Source organism: Syngnathoides biaculeatus, chromosome 17 (genome assembly GCF_019802595.1).
Source record: "Syngnathoides biaculeatus isolate LvHL_M chromosome 17, ASM1980259v1, whole genome shotgun sequence".
Classification (NCBI taxonomy): Eukaryota; Metazoa; Chordata; class Actinopteri; order Syngnathiformes; family Syngnathidae; genus Syngnathoides; species Syngnathoides biaculeatus.
Window position 1 is genome coordinate 7,839,631 of NC_084656.1, and position 23,095 is coordinate 7,862,725.

Genomic DNA, 23,095 nt, shown 5'->3' on the forward strand with positions numbered 1-23,095 from the left:
CAAATATTAGATTTCCAGGTTGCGCCATGCCCATTTTCTCAGTGGGATTGAGTTTCACTGATAAAAAGGTTGTGTTGTTCAAAAAACAGATAAACTGATATCTCGTTTGAAGTAGAACCATATCAACTGAAACTAGCCAACAAGGGTGATTAACAGGGCAGAGAGTAATAACTAAAACACGGAGCTGGCAAAGCATTTCTCAGATAAGTTAATCAATGATTTAAAAAAGCGATCCAAAAATCGACTCAGGAATGAGTGCACTGTTCTGTACTAGTACAACTTGGGAGTCAGCATCCTTTTAAGCACCTGACCTAATGGATCATAGAATAATAATTGTTTAGTTTGGATTTTAATGAAAAACCTACAAAGACTCGGAGCGTTATACCTGTCCAAAGCAATCTTTATATACAGAAGTATAAGCACAAAAATCCAGTATTTTCAGTATACATCTATTAATCTTGAATAAATGTGATTGACCTTACGGATTACGCACATCCTGTTGAGTAAAGGTTGAGGCATTCCGTCTTTATCCCATTTCAATAACGTTTTCATTTTCAAAAAATACTTTGAAACTTCCAAGAAAGCATTTGTACGTAGAAATTCAGCAGTCTTTAAATAAGGAGCTAAGGACGTGTACAACATGCAGATGCCATTTTCCACTGTTGCAATTTTAAGTGTACCGAAAATAGGCTCCAACACTCTCGCAACCCTACTGAGGATAAGCTGTAGAGAAAATGGATGGCTGGATGGATGGCAAGAGCAGAATTTTGACTTTTACAATACAATACCGCCAGAATGGAAACACCTTGAGCCAATGAGATAATTAATACTGTTATAGAGAGATGACAGCTAATTTAAATCAGAGCGTAATACATATCAGTCCTCGTAACACGCAGTGTACTACAACATGCTTGGTCTGAGGTCACACTTGCACAGCAGCATGAGGAGAAGAAATAACCTCAAATTTGTCATCATTGTTCCAGACACCACATGAGTCATCCTTTGTTCAAGGCCCTGTCACACCATAACGTTCTGGTCAGTGTTCTATAGCGTTTGAGGAAATATTGGTAGTCGCCCAAGGTCGCCGGGATAGCGCCAGAAGAGCGTTGTTTGAACGCTAGTGAACAATGATCGCTGGGAATCGGCAGAGAATGCCGGTCCGGAAAAAAAGTTTTGAACATGCACAAAAGTTCTCACCGAGACCAGCGTTCATCAGCGTTTAATTTTAAACGCTATAAAACACTGACCAAAACGTCATGGTGTGACGGGGCCTTCATTGTGGACGTTGCTTGTTTTCCTTAAGCATATGCAGCAGTGATATCTGTGTAGTAGTAGTAGTCTGGCACCCTACTTGTCTCGCTCTGCTGAGGTTGCTCAGCCCTTTGGGCAGAGCAGGCCACTTTTGAAAGACATTGAGATACGGAAAAACTGCAGCGATAAAGGGGAGGACAGAGCGAAGCTGTGTCATACATTATTTATGTCCTGCTCTGTTAGGAGTGTACTGAGGGGTTGATTAGGTTGTATCGCCCTCATTCACATTGACTTATATGTATATGTTGTTCCTTCTTTTAAACCTGTACTGCCACCGGTACAACTACTATAATAATAATAATTTTGAACAGCAGAAAGTTAAAAAAATATTCAACAAAAGTCATTGTCATTTAGCAAACCAAACGGTTTGCCTTACCGTAAGCAGCTGCTACAAAGAGATCATTGTTCGGAATAAAAATGCTAATTAAAAGTAAAAGGTCAACGGTACAGCAAAATTGTCTTTTACCACTCCCAATTCAGAGTCCATCGAACCCAGATCCAAAACACATTTGAAAGATTAATTAAACCTAATTTTAGTGGTACAGCCTACAAAGTCACGTGTATTCAGTAAATTTGAGAAAATTACATCCCAGTTGTTTAATGAAGGCAAACAACAAGATAAGAAAGACATTTCTAATCAATCAGTCACCTTTGTCAGCAACAGACAATGTGCTGTTGAAGTACTGCTCCTCCACAGTCCATGACACGTCGTTCACTTTGTTGGAAATCCCACAAGAGCCCTGACAATTCACCTTGATGGCTGCGAAAAGACAGGAAAAACAAAAAGTTGTGACAGAGATCAAATGTATAATTTCCACAGGTAATCTAAGAGACTCATTATCTAACAAGGAAGTTAAAAGAACTTGCTCTTATCCCTTCTAAAAGATGGTATGCAGCATGTATTCACTCCAGGTCACATTTGGTGAGAAGTAAAATAAAGATCATAACATGGTGTGTTTGGTTGTAGTGTTCATCTGCTATGTGATCACAGCCCCTCTGTGTCATCTCTCATCGACCTCTGTGGTCTGTGAGGATATGAAAACCATCTGATAAAATAAAGACACACGCGGTTCGACAGCAGTTAGCGGATTAAACAGAGGCACCAAAGCAGCGGTATGAAAAGATAATTCCGAATATTTTTTTCAACCTCAACAGTAACCTTGGGTGTGGGTATAAAAACATTGGGTTTTGAGTTGGTCTAATATTGAGAACAATATTAACAGAACAAACACCAGTGAGTGCGGTTAGTGATGCTGGTAACCCGTTACACCACTAATGCGGCATTTTGAGTAACAAGCAAAGTAACGTGTTACTTTGCCCGTGAAAGTAATTAGACTACATTTATTTCTTCAATCCAACAGCAGTTGCTTCTGAACCATCATGTCTCACCAAACATTAATTTGTAGCTGGTGATTCAAACAAAGAAGTCCAAGTATGCAGTAGGATTAAACTGAACGAATAGAAGAAAGCGATTGGGAAGTGATTATTAAACTGCATGGTGGCAGTGCGGGTCATTAAGAATACAGTTTTACTGGTATGTTAAACATGCAATGCATTGTGGGTTCATGATTTCATACAGAGTGCATGATCATCAATCAGTCACAGAGGGAAAGTAATGATTCACAGAAGGACTTAAAATATTTAGCCTAGTGTGTGCGTGTGTGTCATTCACTTTCACGTTTACATACATGCACACTTTCGTGGAGCACAATCGGCAACGTACTGACAATTTCTGTGCTTGATTGCGTTTTGAAGCTTACTATATTGGATGTTGCACTAAATTGCTGATTTAAAGTGGCTTCAACTACACTAACATTGAAGTTATTGATTCATGTTGATGCTAATGCTTTTTTTGTACTATGGATAAGTAATATTCCTGACACTTGGCAGCTGCCGAAAGTAACGAATAAGTTACTTTTTGCTAACTTACTTACTTTTGAAAACAAGAAATCAGAAAAGTTACTTAGTTACTCTTAAGATTAAGTAATCAATAAAGTAATTATGCTACTTTTTGGTGGCACAGTGGCTCAGCTGGTAAAGCTTTGGCCTCACAGTTCTGAGGACCCGGGTTCGATCTGGGCCGCGCCTGTGTGGAGTTTGCATGTTCTCCCCGTGCCTGCGTGGGGTTTCTCTAGGCACTCCGGTTTCCTCCTACATCCCAAAAACATGCAACATTAACACACTCTAAATTGCCGCTAGGTGTGATTGTGAGTGTGGCTGTTTGTCTCAATGTGACCTGCGATTGGCTGGCAGCCAGTTCAGGGTGTACCCCGCCTCCTGCCCTTTGACAGCTCGGATACAGCACTCCCTGAAAACCTAGTGAGGATGGATGGATGGATGTTACTTTTTCAAGGTAACAGTGTCAAAACTGAGTACAGTACAGCTACCAAAGATCCTCAACTCTCACAAAACGTGAACAACATCGTCACTAAACATCTGTATGGCAACTCTCAATGAGACTTGGCACCTATCGTCAGGTATTTTGGTGCACTCCTCCGTGTTTAGGGTCGTTATATGGTTGGACCTATGATTTACAACTAAGACCAAAATTATTACTATTATTTGAGAATAGCTTTTTTATTCAGGAGATTTCCATGGACCTGTGCAGGATACAGCAAAGAAGCCACAAAATATTATTTTAAATGTAAGATATACTGGAGTAGCTGGTAGTTGGTCTTCTCTCTGTCCACAATCCACATACAAAATTGTTGTTACCCATCTGCTAATCAGGGGGAAAAAAAAAAAGTGGTCACCTAACTAGATTAAAATTTGCATCACAGATTAATAAATATAGTTACATGCCTCCAGTCTTTTTGTATTGCTGGAAGTAAACCACTATACTTTCAGCGACTCAAAAATGTTTAACATGAAGATTATTTGTGAACAAATGGTGAAACTAGGAGTGCAAGTGTATGTTAAAGGGAAGCATGAAAACTCAATATCATAATGGTACATAAGAGGCTTGTGCATATATAAGAATCAGAAATTGTATTTAAGTAATGTATTACTGCAAAAAACTTCATTACTGAAATAGACTTCAACATATATAGGATTAATACAACGATTTAACATTTAAAATAGTATCTGGTCTTGACGTTTTGTGTTTCCATTTATAGTGCCTCTATTCTGGTTTGATACACTTGAATCATTTGAAGTCTGTAAAATAAACTAACATTATGTGAAGCATGGAATGCAATATAGAGCAATTGACCAGTGATTCCCTTGCACATTTGAATTACGATAGACTTGATCAAAACACGCACACACACACACACACACACATGCACGCACACTCGCTCACAAAGAGGCAGATGGCCTCATCTGAATGCTGGCAGTTTCAGGCTGGAGGGAGAACCAACAAAATAAACAAAAGAACAAAACTGGGTTGAAACCGGGTTGATGCAGTAATGACAGATAAATTAGTACGTATTTACATATTTATTCTCCCTTAAATATCAAATTGTATATTTATCATACTATATATATCATCAAACCAGTAACCAATTTTAATATAACTCACAGACAACCCACGGAAATACAAAATGCAGTTTTGAAATTACAATTCAATTTATTAAGAGGCAAAAAAAATAATTCAAACCTTTCTGACCCTCTGTGAAAAGGTAATCCCCTCCCCCCATCGCTCGAATTACCACCATACTTGTTGAATCAAAAAAGGGCAAATCAAATCAAAAAAGGGACCAAAAAAATCACGAGATAGACTAAATCTGACAGAGAACATTAGGTAGGCTACCAGATCTCAAGATCTCCCAATGCATCATGCCACGATCCAAAGAAATTTAAAAAGAAAAAAATGTCTGGAAAATGTTACAAAGCCATTTCAAAGGTTTTGGGGCTCCAGTGAACCATTGTCAAAGGATGCAGTCTTCAAGCATTTAAGGCAGTTAGAATGCCCATGAGAACGCTAGCCCGGTCCAATACCCATTGTACAAACGGTGTCAAGACTTCAAGGTGTGCATTGCAGTTTAAAGTTACAAGTTGTGCAAGAGTCTGAGACCATGTCGATTGTGCAAACGTTGGAGATGCTACTGAGGTACGAGAGGCCAGTATTGGTCAACAACAGATGTACAGATGGTGCAGAGTGGTCAGACTACCACAGTGAGTGCGCGGATAATCTATAATTTATAATACTAATTGGAAGTGGCCCATCAGAATCTGACCACAAACTTGAGGCAGGAAAATTGGCAGAAAGTTGCTGTTGAATTGGATGCTGTCATTCATACCAACTTCTTTCTTGATTTCCTTATCCAGTCTCACTGCTATATCCATCCAAGCCGCTTATCCTCACAAGGGTCACAGGAGAGCCGGAGCCTATCCCAGCTAGCTTCGGGCGAAAGGCAGAGTACACCCTGAACTGATCGCCAGTTAGTCACAGGGCAGATATCGACACCATCACTGAGTGGGAATCAATCCCATGCTGCCCGCACCAAAGTCAGGCGTGTGTAGGACTACACCATCAGTGACTATACCTCTTACTTTTAAAATACTAAATTCTTTGTGTTGGATTCATTCCAATATTTAATAGTATATGTACTGCCGTTTCCTTTTCTCCATCACAAAAGTCAGCACATTATTGTTTAGTCTAAAAAAAGCCTTTTATATCATTTGTATGATGTTTAGACCCAATGTAATGAATTATCAGTTTTTGATCAGATAATGGTACAAAATCTTGATAATACAAAACAAATTGTATGCATGACTGTGAAATGTACCATATGTCAATTCTTGACTGCAATGACCTATTGTCATTAATCCAGGGAAAATCTTGTTGATCAGGATTTAAGAAACGCCACAAGTGTACAACTGAAGATGCTCCCCCAGATGCAGAGCTTTTAAATCTTGTTTAATGGGTTGGCCTGACTGGTGTTCTAAGTATAAAATCATCTGGAGCATCATTATAATCTTCACCGAGGATTAAGTGTGCTTTGTTTTATTTCATTTTAAGTCCTTGAGGTTTGTCAAATAATCCTACACACACCTTCTCCGCTTTTAATACTGTACATTGTATAAAATTACACAGTATAAAGAAGGTATTATCCAATTTGAGCTCAAGTACCATCCATCTAACCACCTCTGGGAAAAAAAGGACTCAATAATGTAACCCTTAAATTTATTCAGGAGAATGGCTACACAGCTATATTAGCAGTAGCACAACTGTGATACTGTGACTAAAACTATACTAATGCTAAAGCAATTTCAACAACATTATGACTAAACTAAATTACACCATAGTCAAGATTGACTAAAAAACAAATCAAAATTTGCTGTCAAGATAACAATTGTCCTCTGGTTTGTACTCTTTTTCATTTCACTTTCACCCACATTGCTATGAACAATTGAGCCAAGGTATGCAAAATCATGCACCTCCTTCATTTCTACTTTTGTAAATGCACTAGACTCTCTTTTATTCTCAACAAGATGAGAAGTAGACAGTCTAGAATCAGATGACATCATAAATGCAGACGACAGAAGGCAGGAGTGATGAAACATGGCTCGTTGGCTGTCTCCTGTGGCTTATGGCTTATCTATCAGACAGTCAATGTCATGTTTCATTTGATAAAATGGCTCTACGCCAAAAGTGCACACTCCTATGAAATTAAGTTAGGAGGGGGCCGTAAAACCAGCCTTTAAAAGGGCATAATCAGTTTTTAACAAGAAATTCATGGGGTATCGTTTTTAAAGCGGCTCAAGTATCACTTCACATTTTTTTCTCATTTACATATATTTTTTTCATATATTTGTCTAAGATATTTAAGAGTTAAATCCAAATATCAATGCTAAACTTACTGTCCAATTAAATGTGATATGTTAAATCTAAATATGTTGAATTGATTTATCAATCTAGTGTTTGTGTGTCTAAATATTTTTATTTTGTCTTTCCCGCTGTGGAATATGCCAGAATGCATAATTACTTAATTTGGTTTGTTACAAAATGGCATGGTAACAAAAAAATGACATTTGCACATATGAACTGCCATTTAGCCCAGACAGCACTGTATATGTACTATATTTGTATTTGTATATATTAGTTTTACAAGCGGCTGAAAAAATGAAGCATGGATCATCTGTGTCGTGGAAATCTACAAGTGCAGTAAATGAATGGAGAGAATAGCCTCTCAAATATCTACTCCTTTTATCTTATGTCCAATGTAAAACCATAGGTACTTCATCTTGAAGCTGGTCAGCGCAGTTGGTATAAAGGCAACAATGTTAAAAACTGCTAACCTCATTTTAGTTAGTTCTGAATCGGTCAAAGTATGAAAAAAATTGATGAGCTGCTCGAATAAATGATTTCCTGTGGTTGCACAACAGAAAACGTAGTAAGCTTCGAACAGCTGTTAGTGGAGAATGGCTCTCGCCAGTGCCCAGGAAGTTATGTGTAGAACCAGCTCTGACTCAGCAGCCAGCTGGATTTGTTACCAACACATTGGAGGCTATCCAAATCCTCTTTATGGTTCAGTGAGAGTGTACGCAAGCAGAGACAATCCTGGCGCTACTACCTGTCAGAAACAGGATGTCCTATCAGTCTTTCTAGATGGGAGTTAAACACTTGACTGTAAGAGGTACATATTGGATATGTTTTAATTCATAGTCAAATCTAATAACAATTTCATTGGTGATAATACTGACTTGACAAACACAGCCATAAACAAATGGCACCTGATCAAATACAATACAATGATTGGAAATTTTTATTTAAAAAAAAATGTTTTTTACATTTTTAAAAATGTGACCTTTTCAACAACTTTAGTATCTTAATGAACAAACACGTATTAAGAGACGATCAAGTGGCGTAGCCATGTTGAGCTCTGTTTCTTTGTCACAAAAATGTGGTTGGTAGGCTGGAGGTAGCAACCCCGTGAGCTGAGACCAACATGCACAGTTTCAAGGCTGGTTGACTGTGGCCATTCCAACAATCCCCGCAATCACCAAGCAGTGACAGAGGCAACCAGGCAGGCAACACATCGACCTGGCATGTTGAGTAAAGCGATAAGAGATGGTGCGATAAAGTGCTGCACCCTCTACTTGCACTAAAGGAACAATGACAAGCAGTGGATGATCAAAAACCTCTTAAAACCTGTTGATTGACAAAATGAACGACGAATGTCACTGTAACCACAACAAAACAATATCCAATTAGTGTTTTTCCTCAACAATCTGCCTTCATGTCTCTAAACACATGGTTGCGCTCCTCTTCCACACTTTCCCCCTTTTGACTCATTCATCAAATCGTTACAGAACCCCAGGACACTGACATCATAACAGGTTAGCCAACTTTGACAGGTAATGTGATTCATAGAGCTGATATGGTGGATTGAATGTACAACAAAGGAAGTTTGCCGCGTCATCATACAAACAAAAAACTGGATATTATCTTCAAAAAGAATGTGGTAAGTCTGTCATAGTATTACAGTAGTACAGAGAGTCTTCTTCTTTTCCTTTCAGCATGTCCCGTCGCCACAGCTCGTCATCTTTTTCCATCGAACCCTATCTCGTGCATCTTCTTCTCCAACACGCACTCTTCTCATGTCTTCAATCACAACATCCATCAACCTTTTCTTTGGTATTCCTCTCGCTCTTTTGCCTGCCAGCTCCATCCTCAGCCTATCCATGACTACTACAAACAGGAAGGGGCTCAACGCGGATCCCCGATGCAGTCCCACCTCTACCTTAAATTCTTCTGACACACCAACGGCACACCTCACCATTGTTCTGCTGCCCTCATACATGTCCTGCACTATTTTAACATATTTGTGCCAAACATATGTGCGTTCATCTGAGATGACACGCTGTGGCGACCCCGAAAGGGACAAGCCAAAAGAAACTCTCTCTCCACCACACCAGATGTGCGCATGCAGTACCAGAGTTCCTCTCTTGGTACTCTTTCATAGGCTTTCTCTAGGTCTACAAAGACACAATGTAGCTCCTTCTGACCTTCTTTGTACTTTTCCACGGGCATCCTCAAGGCAAATAATGCATCTATGGTACTCTTTCTAGGCATGAAACCATACTGTTGCTTGCAGATACTTACTTCTGACCTAAGTCTAGCCTCCACTACTCTTTCCTATAACTTCATCATGTGCCTCATCATCTTTATTCCTCTATAGTTTCCACAGTTCTGAACATCGCCTTTGTTCTTAAAAATGAGGACGAGCATACTTTTCCACCATTCTTCTGGCATCTTCTCTCCTGCTAGTAGTCTTTTGAATAAGTTGGTCAAAAACTCCACAGCTGTCATGATCCTGGATTCCAGCCAGGGCTGGGCGTGGCCGTGTAATCGGAAGGGTCACACCTGCGCCTCATGACCTCCGATTAGACCCAGTACATATAGGACCCGGGGGACGACAGAGACTCTGCTAGATCGTTGCCTCTCATGCCTCGTTCCCGCACTACCGTACTCCTGACGTCTACCTCCCGTGTACCGACCAACGCCTGTCTCCCGACCTACCCCGTAAGCCTGCCGTTACTGATCTTGCTGCTTGTTTGGACTGACTCCCTGGTAACCGACATTGGAACGAATAAAGGCTTATTCCGCACTGCTTACCTCTCACCTGAGTCGTGCATTTGGGTCCACCCCCGAGTCTCGTCCGTGACAGAACGATCTAGCCAAGAACATGGACCCAGCCGACTCTGAAGCCATTCGCCGTGCGCTGCAAGTGCAGGGCAAACGCCTGGGTGAGCAAGAGGCTGCTCTCCAGGGTATGACTCACCAGATCCAGGAGCTCTGCACCCAGCTGCAACCGTGGCTAGCCTCCCAAGCTAGCGCGGCCGCTCCTGTGCCTCCCCGTGCCACCATCACTCTGCTCTCTCGACCAGAGCGGTTCTCAGGCGACTCCGGTAACGTCAAGCCCTTCCTGGCGCAGTGCGATCTCCACTTTGAGCTGCAAGCTTCCGCTTTTCCCACGGACCGCTCCCGGATCGCCTTCGTCATTTCCCACATGACAGGGAGGGCGGAGGCATGGGCCACCGCCGAGTGGAGCCATAACTCGGAGACCTGCCGCTCATGGGCAAGCTTCGTCTGCGCGCTCACCCAGGTGTTCCAGTATGCGGCTCCGGAACGCCAGGCGGCATCGTCACTCATGACAATTCGCCAGGGGCGTCGCCGCGTGTTCGACTACGCCATCGAGTTCCGGATTCGGGCTGCCGAGAGCCACTGGAATGAGGAAGCCCTCCATGATGCGTTTTACAAGGGACTGTCCCCACAGATCCGTGGTCACCTCGTGGCTATGGATCTTCCGCCTTCGCTTAACTCCCTCATCGCATTGGCCCTCAAGGTGGACCAGCGCCTCACCGTGCAGAGACAGATGGAGGGCCTGAGGGAGGAGGAGAGGGAGAGTCGCAGTCCGGTTGTTTCCGCTTCCCGGCCACCCGTGTTGTCAGATTCACCGGAAGCCATGCAAGTGGAGGGGCTTGGCAGCTCAGCGGAGGAGCGCTTACGTCCTCGACGAGAGGGACGCTGTTTTTACTGCGGGCATTTGGGACACTTGATCGCCCGTTGCCCGACTCGACCAGGGCATTCTGACATCAGGATCGCTTCTCCGGTGAGTGTGCGGTACACCGCGACGGGGTCAGGGAGGTCCCTTCTTCACCTCACCTTGGGAACGGACTCCCGTTCATGCTCTGTGACGGCCTTCATAGATTCTGGGTCGGAAGCAAACCTGATAAATCCCCGCGTGGTCGAGGAGCTGGGGGCGGCAACCTTCCCCACGCAACGGTTTCGTCACGCCTATGCCGCCAACGGCAAGTTCCTTTGTCGGGTTACACATCGTACTCAGACGCTACGTATGAGCTTTCTGGACGCTCACTCGGAGCGAATTAGCTTTCATGTCTTCGACGCACGTAGTAGCGACATCATCTTGGGCAGTCCGTGGCTCAAAGAACATAATCCGCACATAGATTGGACCACGGGTCAGATCAAGACTTGGGGTGAGGACTGTATCAGTCGTTGTTTCGCTGTCCGGAGGGACAGGGGTATTCAAGTCGCGCCGGTTCGGCTAACAGAACCTGGTACCGCCCTGGACCTGACCGCAGTGCCCTCCTGCTATCATGACCTACGGGAGGTCTTCTCTGAATCTAAGGCAAAGTCTCTACCCCCACATCGGTCATACGACTGCGCGATTGAACTCCTGCCAGGCACCTTTCCTACCAGAGGGAAACTGTCCTCTTTAACAGGACCAGAGCATCAAGCCATGAGGGACTACATCGAGGACTCACTGGCAGCCGGACTCATTCGCCCCTCATCTTCACCAGCCGGTGCAGGGTTTTTTTTGTCAAGAAGAAGGACTCCACGCTGCGACCCTGCATCGACTACCGAGGACTGAACGACATCACAGTCAAGAACAGGTACAATTTGCCGCTTATCTCTACAGCATTCGAACTCCTCCAGGGAGCCCGGATCTTCACCAAGCTCGACTTGCGCAGCGCTTACCATCTGGTGCGGATTCGGGAAGGGGATGAGTGGAAGACGGCGTTCAACACCCCCACAGGGCACTATGAGTATCTTGTGATGCCCTTTGGACTGACAAACGCTCCGGCCGTCTTTCAGAACTTCATTAACGACGTGCTCCGGGAGTTCCTGAACAGATCTGTCTTTGTTTACCTGGATGACATTCTCATCTTTTCAGCAGACCTAGCCTCTCACATTCAACAAGTCCGAGAGGTGCTCCGGCGTCTGCAGCAGCACCAATTATACGTGAATATGGATAAGTGTGAGTTCCATCAGGCATCCGTGTCCTTCCTGGGCTTCGTCCTGGCTGAGGGAGAGATACGGATGGATCCCAGGAAGGTCGACGTGGTGCTGCGGTGGCCTACCCCCACCAACAGGAGGGACGTGCAGAGGTTCGTGGGATTTGCCAATTTCTATAGGAAATTCATAAGGAACTTCAGTTCCGTGGCCGCTCCTCTGCATTCGCTCACTTCGCCAAATACCACCTTCGACTGGTCCGGGACCTGCCAGGAGGCCTTCGGCAGGGCTCAAGGCAAGTTTCACTACTGCGCCCGTTCTCATTATTCCGGATCCCGATAACCAGTTTGTGGTGGAGGTGGATGCATCGAATTCAGGAATCGGAGCAGTCTTGTCGCAGAGGAGTCCCAGGGATGGAAGGATTCACCCGTGCGCGTTCCTGTCTAGAAAGTTGACCCCGGCAGAGAGGAACTACGACGTGGGAGATAAGGAACTGCTGGCGGTCAAGAGCGCGTTGGAGGAGTGGCGGCACTGGCTGGAAGGCTCCCAAGTACCGTTCGTTGTCTTCACGGACCATAAGAACCTTGAATACCTGAAGTCCGCGAAGAGGTTGAACGCCCGTCAGGCCAGGTGGGCTCTATTTTTCACCCGCTTCCACTTTAAGGTGTTTTACCGCCCAGGCTCCAAAAACGGCAAGCCAGATGCACTCTCGCGGATCCACGAGGGAGGGCACACTGATTCAGACGCCGCTACGATCCTGCCAGCGGGGTGCTTCGTGTCCGGGTTCACCTGGTCGATCGAGTCGCGGGTGAAGGAGGCCCTGGAAGAGACACCGCCACCCGCGGATTGTCCGTCGGGCCGTCTTTTCGTCATCCCATCCCTGCGGGGAGACGTCATCAACTGGGCCCATACCAACAAGACGGTCTGCCACCCGGGTATGGCGAAGACACGGTCAGTGGTCGAACAAAGGTTCTGGTGGCCTAACCTCAGCAAGGATGTAAGGGAGTTCGTCAACGCCTGCCCGGTGTGTGCTGCCAATAAAACTTCCCGCCTACGGCCCGTTGGTGAGTTGCAACCCCTGTCCATCCCCTTTCGTCCGTGGTCACACATTGCGATGGACTTCGTTACCGGCCTGCCGCCTTCACAAGGGAACACAGTGGTGCTGTCCATAGTGGACCGTTTCTCCAAGATGGTCCACTTCGTGCCGCTCCCGAAGATCCCGTCGGCCAAGCAGACAGCCCAGTTGGTATTAGACAAGGTCGTCCGTTACCACGGTCTACCCCAGGACATCGTTTCGGACAGGGGTGCGCAATTCAGCGCCCGTTTCTGGAAGGAGTTCTGCAACCTCATCGGCGCTTCAGCAAGTCGGACATCGGGTCATCACCCAGAGTCTAATGGCCAGACTGAGAGGATTAACCAGGAATTAGAGACCGGTCTTCGATGTCTGGTATCCAGGGACCAGAGCACGTGGAGCCAGCACATCAAGTAGGTGGAGTACGCCCACAATTCCCTACCCTCCGCTTCAACAGGTATGGCTCCACTCCATGTCGTGTATGGGTATCCTCCGTCCCTGTTTCCTCCACTGGTCACAGAATCCACAGTTCCGTCGGCCCTGGCCGTGGTGCGACGCTGCAAACAGACCTGGGAAGCAGCTCGGAGGACACTGCTGCGCATGAGCAGCGCCTACAAGGCCGCAGCAGACCGCAAGAGGAGGGCCGCACCAGAGCTCAGAGTGGGACAGCGAGTGTGGCTCTCCACCAAAGATCTCCCGCTGCGGACGGAATCCCGCAAACTTGCTCTCAGGTTCGTTGGCCCGTTCCCTGTTTCCAAGGTTATTAACCCGGTCGCCGTCTCGTTGAAACTGCCCAGGTCGATGAGGGTGCACCCTACGTTCCACGTCAGCAGACTTCGCCCGAATTGCACGTCGTCGCTGGCTCCTCCGCTCAAGTCCCCCCCGCCCCCCCGCATGGTCGACGGTGGGTTGGTGTACACCGTGCGCCGGTTGCTGTCTTCCCGCCGCAGAGGGAGGGGGGTCCAGTACCTGGTGGACTGGGAGGGATATGGCCCGGAGGAGCGCTCTTGGATCCCCTCCCGCTTCGTCGTGGACCGATCCCTCATCAGGGACTTTCACGCGGCTCACCCTGATGCGCCTGGGCCGTCCAGAGCCGGCCGTTGAGGGGGGGGGTGCTGTCATGATCCTGGATTCCAGCCAGGGCTGGGCGTGGCCGTCTAATCGGAAGGGTCACACCTGCGCCTCATGACCTCCGATTAGACCCAGTACATATAGGACCCGGGGGACGACAGAGACTCTGCTAGATCGTTGCCTCTCATGCCTCGTTCCCGCACTACCGTACTCCTGACGTCTACCTCCCGTGTACCGACCAACGCCTGTCTCCCGACCTACCCCGTAAGCCTGCCGTTACTGATCTTGCTGCTTGTTTGGACTGACTCCCTGGTAACCGACATTGGAACGAATAAAGGCTTATTCCGCACTGCTTATCTCTCACCTGAGTCGTGCATTTGGGTCCACCCCCGAGTCTCGTCCGTGACAACAGCCACCTCTCCAAATTGCTTCCATCTCTCTCGCGTCTGAAAATGTCCAAACTCTCTAAGTCTGCTCCCTCTAACCTTGTCTCCAAAACATGGCTGTCTCTCTAATGAGCTTGTTTTGGGTCCTATCCAACCTGTTCACTCAAAGCGAGAACCTCAGTAACTTCATTTCTGCCACCTCCAGTTCTGCTTCCTGTTGTTTCCTCAGTGCCACTGTCTCTAATCCGTACATCATGGCCGCCCTCACCACTGTTTGATAAACTTTGCCCTTCATCCTAGTGGAGACTATTCTGTCGCACAGAACACCTAGACACCTTCCGCCAACTGTTCCATCACGCTTACCCCGTTTCTTCACTTCTTTACCACACTCTCCATTGCTCTGGATTATTGCTTTTGGGAAAGAAAAAAGCTCTGGAAAACACCCAAAATGATGGGTATCCTTAATTTGTTCTTATATGCTTAGCAATGTAGCCAGATTGGATTGTAGAGGATTTAGAGACAAAGACGCAACCACAACACACATGAATCCTTAAATGTTTGCATGCAAGGATAAGAGGTTTATCCATGAAAAAGTTACATCATAAAACAACCAACAGCGACGTAATATGTAAACTGTACACTGTTTCACACTATTTTTCAATTGTTTAAGAAGACACAGATAAGGACTCTATTTTGTAAACACCATTAATTAAAAGATTTCTTTCACGATATTGACTTTTTGTGGGCGGCAGGGTGGGTCAGCTGGTAAAGCCACACAGTTCTGAGGTCCCGGGTTCGATCCCGGCCCCACCCATGTGGAGTTTGTATGTTCTCCCTCTGCCTGCGTGGGTTTTCTCGGAGCACTCCGGTTTCCTCCCACATCCCAAAAACATGCAACATTACTGGACACTCTAAATTGCCCCTAGGTGTGATTGTAAGTGCGGTTGTTTGTCTTTATGTGCCCTGCGATTGGCTGGCAACCAGTCCAGGGTATACCCTGCCCCCTGCCCGTTGACAGCTGGGATAGGCTCCAGGACTCCCGCGACCCTCGTGAGGTAAAGCGGCTAAAAAAAATGGATGGATGGATGGATGTTTTTGTACACTTGGCTGGTGACCACACAAGGGAGTCCACTGGCTCTCACCCAAAATCGCTGGCATTATGCTCCAGCTCCCCCACGACCCTAATGTGTGCAAGTGGTATGTATACAGGAGAAAATGGATGAATGAATGTCTGGATCTTGACTTTAGCATTAAATCTTTAGATTTATCTCATCCTACCAGCTTAAAGGCATTCCTTACGAGCTGACCTCAAACTCAGACAGACGGTTTAATGGCAGAAAAGCACTACATTTAGGAGTGGGTCCATTTTTTGGGCAAATGGTGAGTCAGAATCACATTTGAACCACAAGGAATTAAAGAACAACATTTATTCTGACAAAAGCTGCAATACTACAACACTGCATTTACTTAAAAAAATCACAAAATATTGCACAAATGTTGTACTGCTTGTTTACAGCCGCGGACTTATTGTGCATGCGCATGTGTTTAGCTGTACATAGTCTTATTTCGTTTGTAAACGTTTCGTTCAGAGGAATGAATCTCTTTCTTGAACAATCTGGAAACTACAGAAGCATTCTCTCTTTTATGATGAATCTTCGGCAAATGACCCATGGGGGGTTGAAAGGAGCTGAGGTAGCAGAGTCAATTTTTGTACAACAGAACTAAATTACTGGCATAGAGACAAGACTGTTGGTTGTGGGAGTCAAAGGTTGGTTGTAATTTTTACAGTGAGAAAGGGTGCTGCTGCAAAAAGATTCACCGACCTGTGGTCCCTCTTTGGACATGCTACGCAGACTGGGATGACGTAATGCCTAAAAAAAATTATCAAAGGATGTGCTACAAAACATAATTACAATCTATTGTCATTGGAGTGTAGAGTGAAATTGATAGTGGATCAGGATATGAAAAGGTAAATTCCTGAATAATTTTGTAATGCAACTACAATTGCAGATGAAGTAAAATGAAAAACTAAAAAATAATATGGATTAAAGAGCATGTCATATTAAGTTAATTAAGTAAGTATCTATTATACTATGGACATTAACTGGAGACTAAATTGCCCTTAGGTGTGATTGTGAGTGCCACAGGTTGTTTATTTCCATGTGCACTGCGATTGGCTGACAACCGGTTCAGGGTGAACCCTGCCTCCTCCCCAAAGATAGCGGGATAGGCTGCAGCACTCCCGCGACCCTTGTGAGGATACGCAACTGAGAAAATGGATGGAAATACTACAGATTATAGAAGCAATAATAACACCAGTTACTTATTCCGTCTGTACATGTACTCCTACAAAACCCTACAAACAAGCTTTGCTTGTTCATCCACAGATACATGAAAGATTATGAATTCATCCATCCATTTTCTGAGCACCTTATCCTCACGAGGGTCACGGGAGTCCTGGAGCCAATGCCAGCTGCCATCGGGAAGGAGGCAGGGTACACAATATAGTTAGGAATTCCTGTGAAAGAGTTAGGGTTGTGTCTGATGCTTTATTGACTATTTTATGGTCTGAGTCGGTGCAGCAGCACTATGAAACTCAGAAATGTATTTTCATCATGAGGGAAAGATTCTGTGCATTTAGCTATGAGCTGTCGCTGGGTGTGCGGTGCGACAGAGAGCAGCAATGTGTTTTTTTTTTTATTTAACTTTATTGCAGTGGATGAGAGTTTACAATACAAGTGTGAAAACAAGTTTAAACATTTAACTAATATAAAAGGTATATGGAAGCAGACAGCAACCTTTATGACATCATTTCCAGAATGCGTTGCACACACTATTTTTATTACAAAAGAATAATATATAACAATAACAATAGGAACTATATAAATTACTTAAACTTTATTTTAAAAAAACAGATGCCAGTGGTTGTATTTTAACAAGTATTTGTCTTTGCAATCATCCATCCATAGTCCAAGCCACTTATCCTCAAAAGGATCGCAGGAGTCCGGGAGCCTATCCCAGCAAACTTCAGGCAAAAGGCAGACTACACCCTGAACTGGTCTCAAGTAAGTCACTACATATCTACACCATCAATCAACAGGAATTAATCACAGGCTGCGTCCACTAAAGACAGGCATGTGTACCTCTACACCATCATTGCATTCAGGATTCCTTAAAATGCATTAGCTACTGTGCATGACACGTCCTGGTAATGTCGTGAGTCCAAAGCATTATGGGAATTAGGGCCAGCAAATTCTGCTAAATCTGAGAATCCCTTGCGGTGATATTTTTAACTAGAGTACTGTCGCAGTAGAACATCAAGTTAAATGTTTGTTAATGTCATGGTCTAGGTTTTGGTTGGGTTGGTTGTGTTTCAGTTGAAATCCCAACCCTGCCTGTGTGGAGTTTGCATGTTCTTCCCATGCCTGCCTGGGTTTTCTCCAGGCACTCCGGTTTCCTCCCATATCCCAGAAAAACATGCATTAATTGGAGACTCTAAATTGCCAATAGGTGTGATTCTGAGTACGAACGGTTGTTTGTCTTTTTGTGCCTGCAATTGGCTGGCAACCAGTTCAGGGTGTACCCCGCCTCGTGCCCGTTGACAGCTGGGATAGGCTCCAGCACTCCCCGCAACCCTTGTGAGGATAAGCGGCTGAGAAAATGGATGGATGAATGGATATTATATGAATAATATAATAAAACAATTCTCCCACATATATTATTTTTTATGATGCAAAAAAGTTTGAAAAACAAGTTATATATCTCAATTTTTAATCAGATGTTCTTGTTTTTCTTTTTCTGCATGAGTGCACCATACTATCATCTCCGGCGCACACGGCTGAAAGAGCACAGAGTACACTGTTGTGTACCTTCTGAGCAATTAGAACAGGGTGATTCAGTCTGTGTAAAAGAACAAAATACAACTAAACGTTATTTATAGGGCACTACAAATAACCGCAGCTGTAACAAAGCACTGTACACAGTAAAGCTCAACAATAAAACACGAATCATTAAAACAATAATCAAATGATAAAACAACAAGTATAGTATTATATTTGGGTGAAGATCTCAATAAATGTTCAGTTTAATTCAACTTTGTGTTTTTGAGCATTTTAGCGTTGGTGAGAATGAAATTTATGTCAAGCGCAGTCTCTAAGGACCTGGGCTTTGAAGTCTGAGGACACAGGTTTGAGACCCACTACGACCAAGATTATGAAAAAAGTAATATCATGCATTCATTATATACCCTGTACTCAACTGCATTAACTCAACTCAAAATGGATGAAATGATTGTGCTTCTTGGATGAGATGCTGCTCATTAAGACTATACTTCTGATGTATGTTCTGCCTTTTTTTTATCATCAACTTGAACACACTTTAAAACCGGGGGAAAAAATAATTACAGATTTTCAAGTGTTGACAAATTTGACGTTATAAAAACTACTGTTACTTACAGTAATATTATTCAAACTGTTATTTTCTGTTAGACAAATAGCAGATGATGTATTACAGCTGTTCCTCTCTCCCTGGTTCAGTGTTGAATTAATTGTTTACATGCACAAGTTTACAACTGGATTTAAGTCAGACGACCTTTTGAACGTAGTTAAATTGATGTGCACAATAGACGCTAGGCAGGATCTGAACTTCTGTTGTTGTGAGAAGTTGCAGTCTGTGGCATGCTTCCGGCGCACGGCGAGAACATTCAACTCTACATAGAAAGGTCCGAGCCGAGCTTTAATGACATCCATGTCATTTATTTGACCATACTGGTCATCTAATGAAACCTAACAACAGTAACACAACTACAGCACCTGTTTATCTTGTAACTAATAACGTGTTTCTTATGAATCCACTCAATAAATGTCTTTGAAAGGAAGACAATCAATAGAAATACTGTCGAATGGCATTATCATCAATAAAACAGTGAGACAGTGAATTCGGTCTCTAAAATATTGAATGTGTCTCACACACAAGCGCAAAGGACGGCACAGAGACTGCATAACATACAGTACATTGACAGTCCACTTTCATATGTCCTGAGCAACTAATTCTCTCCTGCCTGTGAACTATCTTGAGTCTGGAAATAATGTGCGGGGCTGTATTGTTATTGGGACTTGCCCCCTCTAAGTGTACATTAGTGGTCTGATTCCATTTATGTTCAAACGCTATTGCTTTCATCCCATTGAGTGATACAGTGTAGAACTTATTTCAATAATTAGCCAGGATAACTCAACAAACCAACTGCTAATCTAAAGACAAAATTCAACCAGCCGAGGTTTTCCTGGTTTAGCATGATTCAAGTGGTCTTGATGATCGAATAATCAGCAGTCAAGCTTGAGAGGCGCTATGACGCTGAACGCAAAATGCAGACTCAGCAATTTCAGCACATTAATTCTGAAAGCCTGAAATGGAGTGCAATGCATTTTAACTGGAATATCTTTGCAAACGGGTCACGGGACTGCAGGATGTAATTAAGACATTGTAACACTGTATGAGGTACAGGTGAATCTCAGTAAATTAACAAATTGTATAAAAGTTCATTTATTTTAGGAGTTCAATTCCAATAGTGAAACTCTATCAAAATTCATTCAATACACAGGAAAAATACTGTTCAGAAGGGCAATTTCTTCTTAATTTTGAGGTTTTTGAGTCCACTTTTTTTTTTGTTGTTAATTTAATTGTACCTCATGCCATATAATTTCTTGAGATGGTCTGCAATTGTGTCATAGGACACTGGAGCCTATCCAAGCTCACATTGGGTGACCCTGAGGGACACGCTGGATTGGTTGCTAGCCAATTACAGGGCACATAGAGATAAATACGCATTCACAGATATGGATCATTTAGTCTGAGATTAATTTGTTATGCTTTCATAATGTGGGAGGATGCTAGAGTATCAACAGATAACCCATGCAGACACGGCGAGAACATGCAAAATTCTCACAGGCATGATGGACACCAAATCTCAGAACTATGAGGCACCCATGCTGTCCACTAGGACCCATTTTGCCCGATCAAAATGACAAAAAAATAAAATCATGGTCATGAACCATTTCACTGTGTATCGTAAACCTATGTAATATTTGTCTGTAACTACTTGTAATTGCATTACTGAAATATGTATAGATAGATATTGTATTGTATTGTAGATATTGTAATTTTTTGAACTACACCTGTACATTTACAGACTCTCTCAACAAGCCTGTGATTTCCAGACAATAGCACATTGAAGATATCAAACACAAGAGGACATTACTCTACTGGAAAAATTAAGACATTTGCACTGACGGAAAAATAACTTTCAATATGTAGTAACGTGGTGTTTTGTAATAGATACATTTTGGTGTTGCTGGTTTTTGAGGTGTAAATTTCAATTACAAAAAGACAAAGACATAGCTCCTCCAGCCAACGCCGCTGTGTGCCACTGTGTTCAGCGTTACCTTGGTTTTGATTTTCAATACGTTTTCCATGTTGTCACAAATACAAATGGTTATTTGCTGATTTGTTCCCTGCTATTGGCTGGCGACCAGCTCAGGGTGTACACCGCCTCTCGCCCAAAGAGATCTGAGATAAACTCCAGCATGCCTGAGACCTTAGTGAGGATAAGCAGCATGGAAAATGAATGAATGAACAAATGGCAAAAACAACAAAGGGGTTGGGGGATTCTTGCATCTGCACCTTAATTTTCTGCGTAATCCCCAAAACCAAGAAACAAATGATGACGATAACATCATCTTTTCGTTAGATGTGAAAATTCATTTATTTACAATAAGCACTGTTGAGGTCTGAGAACCCATTTGTCAAACAGATTATCCATTAACCAGAGACGTCCCCTGAGGAATGCACTTTGGCGGATTACAGAAAAATCTGTCATGTCACCTGCATTGAAACAAACGATCAACAAGGTAATCCGGGTATTCTGTTTTTGTTCACCTGCCCAAAGGAATGCAGCTATCTTATCATCAAGTTAAGTGCATAAACCCACAATCAACAACAAATTCTAAAAAGGAAAACACAATGATATTGTAATTTAGAAAGCTTCTTAAAACTGTTCCATTGCCACAACATTTAAAACTAAACTCAAGTTAGAGCAATGATGACCTTGCAGTAAAAATGAATCCATCCAGCACAGCCGAAATGCCACCTGCTTCAGGATGACAAAAATCAGAAAAAAACTCTTGCCAACAAAAAGTAGACATGAACTTGCATATAAGTGGCCAGCGCAAAAATAGTATTAAAAAAAAAGAGAGAGAAACCACAAATATTTAACAGCATTTGCATCAGAAATGTATGCACACTGTGGTAGTGAATACAGTAATTGCATGTTATTAGGAGAGTATGCTAGCTAATATTATTGTTAAACATCAAATGAAGGTTGTTTGTTTAATCATTTAGATATGACTAAAATATACTAATATAGTATATATTATACATATATACAGTCATTTATCCATTTTTCTGAGCTGCTTATCCTCACAAGGGTCGCAGGAGCACTGGCGCCTATCCCAGCTATCTTTGGGCAATAGACAGGGGACACCCTGAACTGGAAGATATAAACAAACAACGATTTGCACTCACAAGCATACCTAGGGGCAATTCAGAGTCTGCAATTATTCTATGTTTTTGGGATGTGGTAGAAAACAGAGTGTCCGGAGAAAACCCATACAGGCACGTGGAAAACGTGCAAACTCCACACAGGCGTGGCTGGGATTTCAACTTCGTTCTTCAGAACTGTAATGCATTCTAACCAGTCGTCCACCGTGCTGCTGAAACATGTATATATATATATATATATATATATATATATATATATATATATATATATATATATAAATAATCCACTTTCTGAGCCGCATATCCCATTATAGACATTATATCATTAATTAAGCACGATTGTATACATGTTAAATGTATGGTGTTAATGCTGTGCTGATTATTCTTTGTCTGTGTTCCAGTAAATAAATTAAATCAAAGGGAATACCAGTGTATGTTCTTTTTTATTCTCTCTGTGTTAAATTCTTTTGCGTGGCATCTATAGGTAATTACAAATCCATTAAGGTATATGATGTTATTGTCAGATTTTAGCCGTTCATAAAAGGGTTTGGTCCTTATTTCCCTGGAATAGAGGAAAAATTAAACTCATCCTAACAATTGGTGAATTTGATTTAACCAAAAATTCAATCCTTTTATTCAAAAACAGGACATTACTTCAAATTGAGTGCAGATAATGCAGGTAAATAGACGATGATTCAGTTACTGGTTTAGTCACTAATGTGTCAGAAGGTAAGGAAAAAAGTTGATCATTGTTTTGCAAAGTAAAAGCAGATGTGTGAAAATGTCTTATTTTGATGACACAGATAAACATGTCTGCTTTCATAGAGGACTACAGAAATTAGAATTAATCAAGCTCTCTAAACAATTAATTGATTATCAAAATAGTTGTCAATCAATTTGATAGTTGATTAGTTGATTGTTCCACTTCTATTTTGAACACAACAGATAGTTTTTACATTTGGAAAATATATATCATCACATGACTCTTCACAAGAGCTT

At 43.1% G+C, this 23,095-nt stretch overlaps 1 protein-coding gene across 1 annotated transcript in view; it reads right to left on the minus strand.

Moving 5' to 3' along the window:
• arrdc1b (arrestin domain containing 1b) overlaps positions 1-23,095 on the minus strand; it is a 42,079-nt gene that overhangs the window by 17,060 nt on the left and 1,924 nt on the right. Inside the window, exon 2 of the mRNA XM_061801887.1 lies at positions 1,961-2,071. Coding sequence (XP_061657871.1) covers positions 1,961-2,071 — 111 coding nt within the window. The remainder of the gene's footprint in view (positions 1-1,960; positions 2,072-23,095) is intronic.